General features: G+C 46.2%; 1 protein-coding gene across 1 annotated transcript in view; it reads right to left on the minus strand.

Moving 5' to 3' along the window:
* POLN (DNA polymerase nu) overlaps positions 1–13,203 on the minus strand; it is a 74,831-nt gene that overhangs the window by 28,739 nt on the left and 32,889 nt on the right. The window contains exons 18-19 of the mRNA XM_068149739.1: positions 6,359–6,441; positions 3,077–3,208 (exon numbers count right to left, since the gene is read on the minus strand). Of these exons, the coding sequence (XP_068005840.1) occupies positions 3,077–3,208; positions 6,359–6,441 (215 nt within the window). The remainder of the gene's footprint in view (positions 1–3,076; positions 3,209–6,358; positions 6,442–13,203) is intronic.

Genomic DNA, 13,203 nt, shown 5'->3' on the forward strand with positions numbered 1-13,203 from the left:
GAATAGAAGAGGGGAAAAAAAATCAATTTGTAGAGTGATTATATCATTAATGAATATTTCCCCAAATGATCAAATAGGCTGGGGGGGGGAAAAGTTCTAACACTTCCCCCTCCCCCCCCCCTCCCCCATCTTCTTTATGGAGTATTTTTATGTCCCTCTCACAGCCAAACCTCCTCAGCCCTAGAGTGGTGGGGGTTTTAGTTTAAAAGGAGCACAAGAAAACACAGGGAGAGCTTCAGGATGTATTTTGCAACTATTTTGGATGGCAAGTGAGAGGAGTTGAGAGGGGAAAAGAGACGTGAGAATAACACAGGCGAAGCTTTATCCCAGCTTGCCTTCCAAACTCAACATCTTCCCTAAGAAAAATTAATCATTGCTAAAAATATATCATTACAAAATCTTTCATTAGACTTCTGATCACCTTGACTACCCAGGAACTCTCACTGGAGACCACAGAATCACAGAATGGTATGGGTTGGAAGGGACCTCCAGAGATGATCGAGTCGAACCATTGAGAGGAAACGGGTTTGAATTGTGCCAGGGGAGGTTTAGATTGGACATTAAGGAAAGCTTCTTTATTGAGAGAGTGGTCAGGTATTGGAACAGGCTGCCCAGGGAGGTGGTGGAGTCACCACCCCTGGAGGTGTCCGAGTAGTGTACAAATGTGGTGCTTCAGGATTTAGTTCAGTGGCCATGGAGGTTGGGTTACGGTTGGGTGATCTTAGGGGTCTTTTCCAACTGTCATGATTCTGTGATTCAGGATCAACCTGATGGACCACCAGTGTCAAACCTCCTCTGCACTGGTCTGTGTCTCAGGAGGACTCTCTTCCTTCTGCTATTGATTCTGAGCCATATAATCCTGAATCCAGTTCCTGAATCCTCCTGAACATGTATCCCAACACACTAACAAAAGTGCCTTCATCCCAAATTACTGTTGTGGTTGTCAGCAGAACAAAACCATTTCGTAAACGTGTTAGGAAGAGGGTGGTGAGACTCAGAACAGGTTGCCCAGGGAGGTTGTGGATGCCTCCTCTCTGGGGGGTTTCCAAGGTCAGGTTAGATGAGGCCTTGAGCAACCTGGGCTAGTGGAAGGTGTCCCTGCCCATGGCAGGGGGGTTGCAGGTTCCAACCTGAGCCCCTGTACATTGCACTGGTTAGGCCACACCTCGAGTCCTGTGTCCAGTTCTGGGCCCCTCAGTTTAGGAAGGAGGTTGACTTGCTGGAATATGTCCAGAGAAGGGCAACAAAGCTGGGGAGGGGCTTGGAACACAAGCCCTATGAGGAGAGGCTGAGGGAGCTGGGGTTGCTTAGCCTGGAGAAGAGGAGACTCAGGGGTGACCTTATTGCTGTCTACAACTACCTGAAGGGAGGTATTCTATTCTATTCTACTCCTATTCTATTCTATTCTAGGATTCTGTGCAATACCTTACTAGATTTGTTGAGCTTAATTGTAGCTGAAAAGTAGCTTTTCAGTCTTTAGTGATATTAATGAACAAAAGAATGCAACTGCATGACAACTGGTCATGCTTCCAGGAGAATTTTTAAGACCTACAAAGTAGCAAAACCAAAAGGAAGGCACATTATCCCTTTTCATGACTGAAAGTTATGCATCTCTATTACAACACACACCATGATGGGTAATAATATATTGGAAACTTACTGTTTCTACAAAATGCCTTAGAACTGTCTACCCTTATTAAGAAATAACAACAACAACAAAAAAAGAGATTTTGACAGTTCTGCTAATTAGCTGTTAAAAGACAATATTTCAAGCAGCTATATTTTTCTCTCCTCTAATTACTACGCTCCCAGGATTCCCTAAATATAAATGAATATGTAGACTACCAACAAATTTGATGCAAGAAGAGTTTGCAGCTGCTGGCTCCAAGAAGCACTCTGCACACATCTGTCACCACAGATACCACCTGAATTTCAAGAACAGAAACTCTGACTGATGCAAAAAGAAAGTGTGGTTAAAAAAACAAGAAAAGGGCTCTGTAAATTGACTCTTTGGCTGACTGGCTGGGCCAGGCAGGAAGGGACCTGGGGGGTACTGGTTGATAGTAGGCTAAACAGGAGCCTGCGGTGTTCCCAGGTAGCCAAGAAGGCCAATGGCATCCTGGAGTGTATCAGGAACAGTGTGGCCAGCAGGAGCAGGGAGGTCATTCTGCCCCTGTACTCAGCACTGGTTAGGCCACACCTTGAGTCCTGTGTCCAGTTCTGGGCCCCTCAGGTTAGGAAAGACGTTGAGTTGCTGGAACCTGTCCAGAGAAGGGCAACAAAGCTGGAGAGGGATTTGGAGCACAGCCCTGTGAGGAGAGGCTGAGGGAGCTGGGGTTGCTTAGCCTGGAGAAGAGGAGGCTCAGGGGAGATCTTATTGCTCTCTACAACTCCCTGAAGGGAGGTTGTAAACAGGCAGAGGTTGGTCTCTTCTCCCAGGCAACCAGCACCAGAACAAGAGGACACAGTCTCAAGCCATGCCAGGGAGGTTTAGGCTGGATGTTAGGAAGAAGTTCTTCATAGAAAGAGTGATTGCCCATTGGAATGTGCTGCCCAGGAAGGTGGTGGAGTCACCATGACTGGAGGTGTTTAGGGAGAGACTGGATGGGGTGTTTGGTGCCATGGTTTAGTTGATTAGATGGTGTTGGATTATAGGTTGGACTCAATGATCTCAAAGGTCTCTTCCAACCTGGTCTGGTCTGGTCTGGTCTGGTCTATTCTATTCTATTCTATCCTAACTTCCATGGTCCAGCAGCCACGTAGGATATTTATTCAGGAAAAGATTCCTTGGGCTTTTTTCTGTTGGAGTACATCATGTGTCAAAATGATGCAGTGTGACTTGACATGAGGTAGGGTTCACTCTGAGAACAGATGTCTTATTCTGTTAGCATCTTTGTGAGAATAGGCAGACAGGTTTAACCAGCTTAGGGTTAAAAAAGAGAAAAGCCCTGATTCACCAAGAAATAAAGTCCCCTTCGTTTTTTTCTCTCCTCCTGTAATTGAATTTGGGTTAAGGTAAATCTCTGTCTCCCCCACTGATGAGTAAACAAAAACATGCTTACAGACTCTGGCTTACCTTTGTTTCTGCATTCTTCAATGGTTCTCTTTGTAAATTCATGCAGTTTCTTGTATTTCTGCATAAAGCTCTCTATAAATTGGCTGGCTTGAGGAGGAGTAATTCCCAGGCGGTCAGCAAGACATTCCTTACCTGGTGGCAAAGAAATTAGCTTTATAAGGTAATAAAGCAGAACAGAAACCACAGAATCATAGAAATCATAGGTTCATAGAATGGCTTAGCCTGGGGAGAAGAGAAGACTCCAGGGGGACCTTAGAGCTGCTGTCCAATACCTGAAGGGATCCTACGGGAAGGATGCAGAGGGACTTTTCATCAGGGCAGGACAAGGATTCAGACTGGATCTTTGGAAGAAGTTCTTCAGCACAAGGGTGCTGAGACTGTGGAACAGGCTGCCCAGGGAGGCTCTGGATTACACTGTTTGCTGTCTACAACTACCTGAAGGGTGGTTGTAGCCAGGAGGGAGTTGTCTCTTCTCTCAGGCAACCAGCACCAGAATGAGGACACAGTCTCAAGCTGTGCCAGGGGAAGTTTAGGCTCGAGGTGAGGAGAAAGTTCTTCACTGAGAGAGTTATTTGCCATTGGAATGTGCTGCCCAGGGAGGCGGGGGAGTCACCATCCCTGGAGGCGTTCAAGAGGGGATTGGATGTGGCACTTGGTGCCATGGTTTAGTCATGAGGTCTGTGGTGATAGGTTGGACTTGATGATCTTTGAGGTGTCTTCCAACCTTGGTGATACTGTGATGCCTGCTCCTTGGGGTGTTCAAGGCCAGGCTGCATGAGGTCTTGAGCAGCTGAGTCTGGTTGAGAGGTGTCCCTACCCATGACGGGGAGGTTGGAGTAGATGATCTCTGAGGTCCCTTCTAACCTCAGCCACTCTGTGATTCTATGTTGGATCTAAGAGCATTGATGGGAAAAGGTGGAAGAAAAGCTGAAGGCAGTTTTCCAGAGTGTGAAAACTCCACCTAAGAGGTACTCTTCAAACCCATTTGTGAACCAAACAGCTCCAGCAAAAATAAAACACGCGTCAACATTAGTCACAGGAGGTTTGAAAGACAGAGATATTTATGTCAGCTGCACAGCAACACAAACCCTGCACTGTGTCTGCACAAGAACATAAGCTGAGGGGCGACGTCTCGAGGCACCGAGGCACAGAAGAGTTATTGTCACAGCAAACCTGTCAAGAAAAATTCCCTGGCATATTCGAACAAGAGAAGGTTTCAGCCACCTAAATGCCATCACTGTCACTCTGATGTGCACTGCAGAACAGTTCTGGAGCATTTTGTTCTCACTCATGCCAGGGTTTGCACTGAGCTACAGAGAAGGGCCACAAGGATGAGCAGAGGGCTGGAGCACCTCTCATATGAGGATGGACTGAAGGAGTTGGGGCTGTTCAGTCTGGAGAAGAGAAGGCTCCAATGTGACCTAATTGTGGCCTTCCAGTATCTGAAGGGGGCTACAGGAAGGCTGGGGAAGGACTTCTCAGGATATCAGGTAGTGATAGGACTAGGGGGAATGGAATGAAGCTGGAGGTGGGGAGATTCAGGCTGGATGTGAGGAGGAAGTTCTTAACCATGAGAGTGGTGAAGCCCTGGAATGGGTTGTCCAGGGAGGTGGTTGAGGCCCCGTCCCTGGAGGTGTTTATGCCCAGGCTGGCTGAGGCTCTGGCCAGCCTGATCTAGTGTGGGGTGTCCCTGCCCATGGCAGGGGGGTTGGAACTAGATGATCCTTGTGGTCCCTTCCAGCCCTGAATGATACTACTATGATACTACTATGATACTACTAAGACCAGTCTGGACAAAGTACTGGACGAAAGAATTCAAAAGACCTCCAGGGTGACTCTTGCTGAACTATAATAGGTCTGTAGTTTTATTTGACATCCAATTAATTTGGATCTTCTTCCTGGGTTAGCAGATGACAAATCTATCTGCTAAAGCACATAATGGTAACAGCTAGGACTTGGCTGTGGCTTCCTTAGAGAACTGTAACATCCAGGTTTGACCATGTCAGCCATTTAAGGAACTGTTTATATGCTGAGCAAAGTATTGCATGGAATATTAGGAAAATGAAGCTACCACATCAGTATGGAAGTCTGAAAGGTTCCAGGGAAATGCAGTTCCTGGAAAGCACAAAGTGAGGAATGCACAGCCTTCTAATTACACCAGGTCATGTTCCACAAGGCAGGAGCTCAGGAGGGGCCTAAAGCTTCCCTGAGCACTCTCCTGGAGCTATCTGTGCCAGGGGAATCATTAGGAGCAGCCTGTGAGTTTCAGTGTTCTCCACTCTATAATGCCAACTTCCAAAACTAAAAATATAATTGCTTCTTCTGCTTTTCATTCCAACACCTTGACATCCCTCTGTGCCACTTTAGGGCTTGGACATACTGCTACTAAATGGAATTGATTCCTTATGCATGTTTCTAAAGAGAGTTCCCCCTTACAGACATTTAGGTTGCCTTAGTTCTGCAAGCTGACTGAGGCAATTAGAAAAGGTGAATTGAATTGCTCCAAACAAAGCAAAACACAGCAGCTCCTCTCAGTATTTGGTGTAAAGTATCAACTCCTAGACATAATGAGACTCTTCCTTGGTTTTTAACAAAGAATCATAGAATGGTGGGGATTGTGGAGTCACAGAATCATGAAATCACAGAATCACCAAGGCTGGAAGAGACTTCAAAGATCATCAAGTCCAAACTGTCACCACAGAGCTCATGACTAAACTATGGCACCAAGTGCCACTTCCAATCCCCTCTTGAACACCTCCAGGGATGGTGACTTAGTCTCCACCCTTGGAGACATTCAGAAGCTGTCTGGACAGGGTGCTGGGCAAGTGGCTCTACATGTGCCTCCTTGAGCAGGGGGACTGGATCTGACAACCTGCAGAGGTCACTTCCAACCTCAGCCATTCTGTGATTCTATAAACATGTTTTGAGACTCTATCAGAGTTTGTAACTTCATTCCAGGGCATTAAATCTCAGTTATCCTCAACTATGTGTATCTACTGCAAAATCCACTCAGAATGAAACTAATCTGAGACAAACACAACTGCTTCAGTTACACCAGCAGCAAATAAATCCAAACATCAGCATCAGCTTTGTCTGTGTCAGTGTGGCTGTGCTAATTGGATCATTTTGGATCATTTCATAATCCCTGAGGAAAAGAAAGATGTAATATTCTGTCCAGCTTGTATTCACCTTTGCAAATTCACTTTCCTGATATAAATTATGCAGAAAGGTTGAATCTGTTGTAGCTGGTTGGGGTGGTTTTTAGGGTCTGAAAATGCGTACCTGCTCCATAAACCACGGAGTACACGATTCGCTTTGCCTGCTCTCTGTCTGAGTGTTTCACTTCTTCAGGTGGAATCTCTTTCCTGAGCAAACAAACAAGAATCACACACTTTCAGTTAAAACTTAGGTCAGTTGTCATCCCCACAAACAATGTATTTAAAGTCAATAATCATTTAATAACTACAGGCTTGTAAGGTAGGAACAGAAGCACTTAAGGGATTTTGTCTTTGGCCAGGAATCACAGACTCAGAGTGGCTTTGGTTGGAAAAGACCTTGAAGATCATCCAGTCCAACCACTCTCTAACTCTGCCAAGGCTGGGGCTAAACCATGGCCCTCAGCACCACATCTCTGCCTCTTTGAAACACCTCCAGGGATGGGGATTCAACCACCTCCCTGGGCAGCCTGTTCCATGTTTGAGAACCCTTTCAGAGAAGAATTTTCTTCTAATATCCAACCTAAACCTGCCCTGGTGCAACTTGAGGCCATTTCCTCTACTCCCATCACTTGTTACTAGGGAGAAGAGACCAACCCCCACTGGGTTCCAACCTCCTTTCAGGGAATGGTGGAGAGCAACAAGGACATTTTTAGCCAGGGGAGATGATTTGATTGACAATGTTTGAGAACATGGCATATTTCTCTGTGTTTCTTGGAGAAGAGCCTTTCACCATAATGAAGATATTCAAACACCCTGAGAATCAGCAGAGGCACAGATTTTTCCTTGCTTGGCCCATACACTAATTTTAGCCAAGCCTATGCAGAGTGCTGGTGTAACAGATATGATACTCTGAATGACAAACAAATAGACCTTGAGTGCAATCTGATTTAAGCAAACCCTTACTGCAGCACAGGGGTTGGGAAGAGGAAAAATACAATGGAATAGTATCATAGTATCATTCAGGGTTGGAAGGGACCACAAGGATCATCTAGTTCCAACCCCCCTGCCATGGGCAGGGACACCCCACACTAGATCAGCCTGGCCAGAGCCTCAGCCAGCCTGGGCTTAAACACCCCCAGGGACGGGGCCTCCACCACCTCCCTGGACAACCCATTCCAGGGCTTCACCACTCTCATGGGGAAGAACTTCCTCCTCACATCCAGCCTGAATCTCCCCACCTCCAGCTTCATTCCATTCCCCCTAGTCCTATCACTACCTGAGATCCTGAGCAGTCCCTCCCCAGCCTTCCTGTAGGTCCCCTTCAGATACTGGAAGGCCACAATGAGGTCACCTCGGAGCCTTCTCTTCTGCAGACTGAACAGCCCCAACTCCTTCAGTCTGTCCTCACAGGAGAGGTGCTCCAGCCCAGAATATGGTTTCAAACCTTCAGTGAGCATAGTCTTTGAGTTTGTAGGAGCTCAGATTGTCCCTTTGGACAGCAAGGACTTTGCACTGCTTATTATAGGATAAGAAACAGGGGAAAAAATGGATGACCTAATACCTAGTAGTGAAGACTGTTCCCACTTAATTCAACCACTCTGGTCATTGAAGACTTTCAGAACTTGCCTTCTTAGTTATGCCAGGTCAAAAGTTCATGGCTCTTTTGAATCAAGTAGGTTAAGATTCCTAAATGTACCCGAGTAAGAGGACAAAGTGGGAGCTGGAGATGATAAATTCAGAATTAGGAAGCTGGACATCATAACGGATTTCCTGAAGCAACCTCTGGCAGAATATCTGCAGGAAATTCCTGAAGAACCTGGCAGCAAGCTATCCATACACTTGAGAAAGCACCTATCCAGAGCCAGGAGGGAAAAGAGAATCTGATAAGAGAGCAGATTTTACCTGAGGACCTTCCTGAGTTGCAGAACTAAGACTGAAGAATGCAGAAACTAGGGGAAAAATACAAAAGGCAACAGTGCCTTGCTGCTGCTGCACCACTCAAACTAGAGGCCTGGAGAAGGCAAGAGATGAGAGAACAGCAAGCATTTGCCTGCAGTTTTACTGACATCTGAGGCTAGAGACACTGAGAGGCAAGGGGTCACCAGAGGGTCTGTTAGCTGCTCACTTCTCTGAAAAGAAGGGTTATAACAGACAGGGCACAGTGAGTAAGAAGCCATGGAGATCTGCAGAGGAAGACGCATACTTATCAGATCATGGTACTGAGGAAGACACTAGACAAGAGTCTTGCTGAGAGGGGCTGATGGTTCTGGAGAAACCTGGACAGTGACAGAAGAAACTAGAACTCCAATCTGTGCACATAACCAAAGGATGTTTGTGCATTATCCCAGCCTCAACTTGAAAGCACTGACAGGGAAAACCAGAAACAGACTCATGGTTGCACCCATGGGAGGCATCTCCACAAGGAGAATCCCATGCTTCAGCTGGGAGTAACCCAAACAAAACCTTGCCTGGTACAGTTATCAGATATCCCTGGCTAAGGTGATGATGGCATCACAACAGACACTTAGCATCCCCTGATCACAAAATACATGAGAAGCAAGTAAAATTTCAGAGCTTTATGTGTCCTTTAATGTATCCCACACCCCAAATGGTTAGTCAGCCCCTCCTGGGGTGGGCAATGTGAACAGAGAGGCATTACATCTAGCACTGCAAGTCTGTTAATTTATGTTCCACATTCAGATTCCTGGGATTCTGGGATAATAAAGTGTGAAATTGCCATATAAATCACAAGTGCTTGAGCAAACAGAAGTCATTAATCAAAATGATCCATTTTTCCCCCCCTAATAATAAAAATGTGAGCTTTTTCCTGTTTGCATGGACAATGATTTCCTTCTGCTCAGGGGGTTTGATTCCTTCTGAAATACAGAGTGGCATTGCTGCAGTCTGAGGTGAAGGCTATTTAGCCTTTGAGCAACAAAATGAGGAGGGGGAAGGCAATTTCTCAGAGACACATTAGCCACATTAGAAATCCCCAGTGGGCTTTCTTCTTCAGCCTGTTTCCTCTGCAAATAAATTGATATTTCTGATAATTAATTGGTTTTAATGGGTACTGTGAGAATTAATTTCAAGTCAAAACTTTCACTTTGAGCTACCTTCCAATACCTGAAAGGATCCTACAGAAAGGCTGGAGAAGGAGTCTAGCAAGAGGACAGGGGGGAATGGTTTGAAGCTGAGGGAAAGTAGGCTTAGACTGCATCTTAAGATGAAGTTCCTCAGTATGAGGGTCATAAGACTCTGGAACAGGTTACCCAGGGATGTTGTGGATGCCTCCTCCCTGGGGATGTTCAAGGACAGGTCAGAAGGTGTCCTTGGCCATGGCAAGGGGGTTGGAACTAAATGATAGGATAGGATGGGATGGGATGGGATGGGATGGGATGGGATGGGATGGGATGGGATGAATCTGGCTGCGCCAGGGGAGGTTCAAGTTGGATGTTAGGAAGAAGTTCTATACAGAGAGAGTGATTGCCCATTGGAATGGGCTGCCCAGGGAGGTGGTGGAGTCACCATCATTGGAGGTGTTCAGAAGGAGACTTGACAGGGTGCTTGGTGCCATGGGTTAGCTGTTTGGGTGGGTTGGATTGGTTGATGGGTTGGACACGATGATCTTGAAGGTCTCTTCCAACCTGGTTTGGTTTATTCTAGTTTATTCTAGGTTGGAAAAGACCTTTGAGATCATCAAGTCCAACCCATCATCCAACACAATTTGATCAACTAAACCATGGCACCAAGAACCCCATTCAGCCTCTTCCTCCTGAACACCTCCAGTGATAGTGACTCCACCACCTCCCTGGGCAGCACATTCTAATGGGCAATCTCTCTTTCTGGGAAGAACTTCCTTCTAACACCCAGCCTAAACCTCCCCTGGCACAGCTTGAGACTATGTACTTTGTTCTGGTGCTGGCTGCCTGGGAGAAGAGACCAACTCCCACCTGGCTACAACCTCCCTTCAGGTAGTTGTAGAGAGCAATAAGGTCTCACCTGAGCCTCCTCTTCTCCAGGCTAAGCAGCCCCAGCTCCCTCAGCCTCTCCTCATAGGGCTGTGCTCCAAACCCCTCACAAGCTTTGTTGCCCTTCTCTGGAAATGGTCCCTTTCAACCCAAACCAGTCTGTGATTCTATGAAGACCTTAAAACAAATGAACACCAGGTTTCTTTATACCCAAGAAAAATGTGGCAATCTTATGTATAGTTTTAACAAAACTTAATTACAAACTAGAAAACCAAGTCCAATACAGAGCTGAGCTGTGGATGATTTTCTTTTTAACCTCTACAGCACTGAAATGAAAGAATTAACACAAATACCAATGCAGGGAAATGAGCACAGACAGCATAAAGCATAGGACCACAACACAAATCCAAGAGGCCACAGGGCAATGCCAAAATAAAACTTTGAGAACAGGTAGCAGTGGAAGGAAATCAGCCTCCACAGGAATGTGCCAAGACATTTCAGCCTTTCTGGGAAAGGCTGCAGGGTGACGGAAGTCGTCTGTTTATGTGCAGGAAAAGGCAGAACAAACTCCTCCAACACAATATCTGGCAGACAGACACACGTTGCCTTGATCTGGGTCACATTCCAGACAAGCCAAGCTCAGGCATAACAGCCACAAAGCTCTTAGCCACTCTTCTGCATCTGCAGATTAATCCAGATCCCAGCTGTGAGCTGCTGATCACAGAGGTTCTCTTCCCACTCTACTCTGCCCTGGTGAGGCCACATCAGAGTACGAGGTCCAGTCCTGGGCTCCTGGGTTCAGGAAAGACAGGGACTTGCTGGAGAGGGCTACAGAGATGCTGAGGAGCATCCCTCCTATGAGGAAAGACCCAATTCTCTCAGTCTTTCCTGGTTTGCATCAGTGACATGTAAGGTTACAGAGTACCACCAAGAAACCCCTCGCCCAAGGACACGCACCAATAAATGGATCAGTGAACCAGGGCATTGGGATGTCTTCATTAGTACACCAGATGCCTCACACCTCCTTGTCTAAAGGGCAATACACAGGGTGGGACACCCCCCCCCCCATTTTATGTCTGTTTATTCCCCCTCTGGCATGTGGCAGGGGGGTTGGAACTAGATGATCCTTGTGGTCCCTTCCAACCCTGACTGATACTATGATACTATGATCATGAGAGGCAGAGCTGGAAAATCTCTGGCATGGGTCTCCCATGTAATTACAGGGGTCATGGACTTCAGCACAGAGGGGAGGGGGTCACAGTCTCCCACTCAGGGAGCTTAAATTTGCGCTAATTAGTTGATAAAAGCTCTTAGTTGTGTTCAGCTTCATTGAATGAAAGACTACAGCACTAAGAGCATCCTTCCCACGTCACACTTCTGTCATTGTCTCTCTTCTCCCTCATTGTTTGCCACCCAGACAAACAGCATTTCAGGGTTTTTTGTCTCTATTTCATGCCAGGAGAAAGCTTTCCTAACCCCTCTAAAACTCTTTTTTTCCAAGACTCCAGAGACACTTTAGGATTTTAAAAGTCCTTCCAATGGTTAATCATAAAAGAATTTATTTTGTCTGAGCAGCCTCTACAGTCCATTGCATGAAGATTTATTTGATTAGTCTTCAACCTTCTTTCAAAGAGCCTGAGATCCAGCTCTCTGGCACTTCAGAGAGATAAAGACACGTCTCTGCAGTTTGCTCTGTGGGCCAGGAGCCTCCTCATGCTATAGGCTGAAGGAGCAAACAACCAGAGGAAGAAACTGCAGCAAGGTCACACTGCAAATTGCAGCTGTCATCAGTTACAATCTGTTGGGAGATGCATTTGGGAGCAAAGTGATCCATTCTGTCTGGTAAGATATTTACCTGCATGTTGATGTGCCAGGTATTGGATTTTGAAGTGAAATTAGAGAGCATTCATTTTCAGTGCTCTTGGCAAAGAAAAGGCCACACAGAGATTTTTTTTCCTTTAAAAATGCACAATTCTGAGCAGCTTTCAGTTAGAAAAGAGAGTCCCTGACACTGATGAATATCATCCTGTCCTCCAACCTTCAGCTGTTCCCACCTTCACTCCTGCAGGAACACACAAAAAGAAAGGGCTTTCTTCCCACCTTTGTAGTCTCCCTCGCCTAGTGAATGACATGGACAAGGGTCTGTGCCCCTGTATGCCACCCTGGTGAGGCCAAAGCTTGAGTACTGTGTTCAGCTCTGGAAAGACATCGAGGTGCTTGGAGCATGTCCAGAGAAGAGCAACAAGGCTGATGAGGGGTTTGGAGGGCATCATATCAGGAGCAGCTGAGGGAGCTGTGATTGTTCAGTCTGAAGAGGAGAAGGCTGAGGGGAGATCTTATTGCTCTCCACAGCAACCTGAAAAGGGGCTGGAGTGAGACTGGTGTTGGGCCCTTCTTCCACGTAATCAGCAACAGGATGACAGGAATTGGGCTTGAGTTATTCCAGGAGAGGTTTGGACTGGACATTAGGAAAAACTTCTTTACTGAGAGAGTGGTGAGGCACTGGAACAGGCTGCCCAGGGAGGTGGTGGAGTCACCATCCCTGGAGGTGTTCAAGCAATTGCTTTTGCTTTCTTGATTTCATCAAGATTTAGCTTGGCACTAAATCTAAAGTTAACAGAGTTGAATGCAATAAACACAAACATTTTACAAAGCTCTGGAGTCATAAAATGAAGCATTTTGTCAAGGGCAGCCTAGAAGAAGATGAGTATTCTGGGGTGGCTTTTCATGCACAAGCCAAATTAGCAAAGCCAGATGTTAACAGACACCAGGAAACAAGTGAGGACTGCCCAGTCTCCTCTGAGCTTGCTTTCTCCCCCCCCTTTGTGTGTTAGTTGTGGTGGTGACAATTCTAACACTCTGTTTTATTCCAGAATGCTAAGAAAGCATTTAATGTGCAATAATCAGCTGCCAAGGTGTCAGAAAGTTAAGCTGTCTGGTTAAACTCGTTGTTAACAACCTGGTTTATTTAAAGCTGTTGTTTAGCTCTTCTGAAAACAAA

This window comes from Melanerpes formicivorus, unplaced genomic scaffold (genome assembly GCF_026170545.1).
Source record: "Melanerpes formicivorus ecotype bairdi unplaced genomic scaffold, bMelFor1.0.p_v2 SCAF_18, whole genome shotgun sequence".
Taxonomy (NCBI): Eukaryota; Metazoa; Chordata; class Aves; order Piciformes; family Picidae; genus Melanerpes; species Melanerpes formicivorus.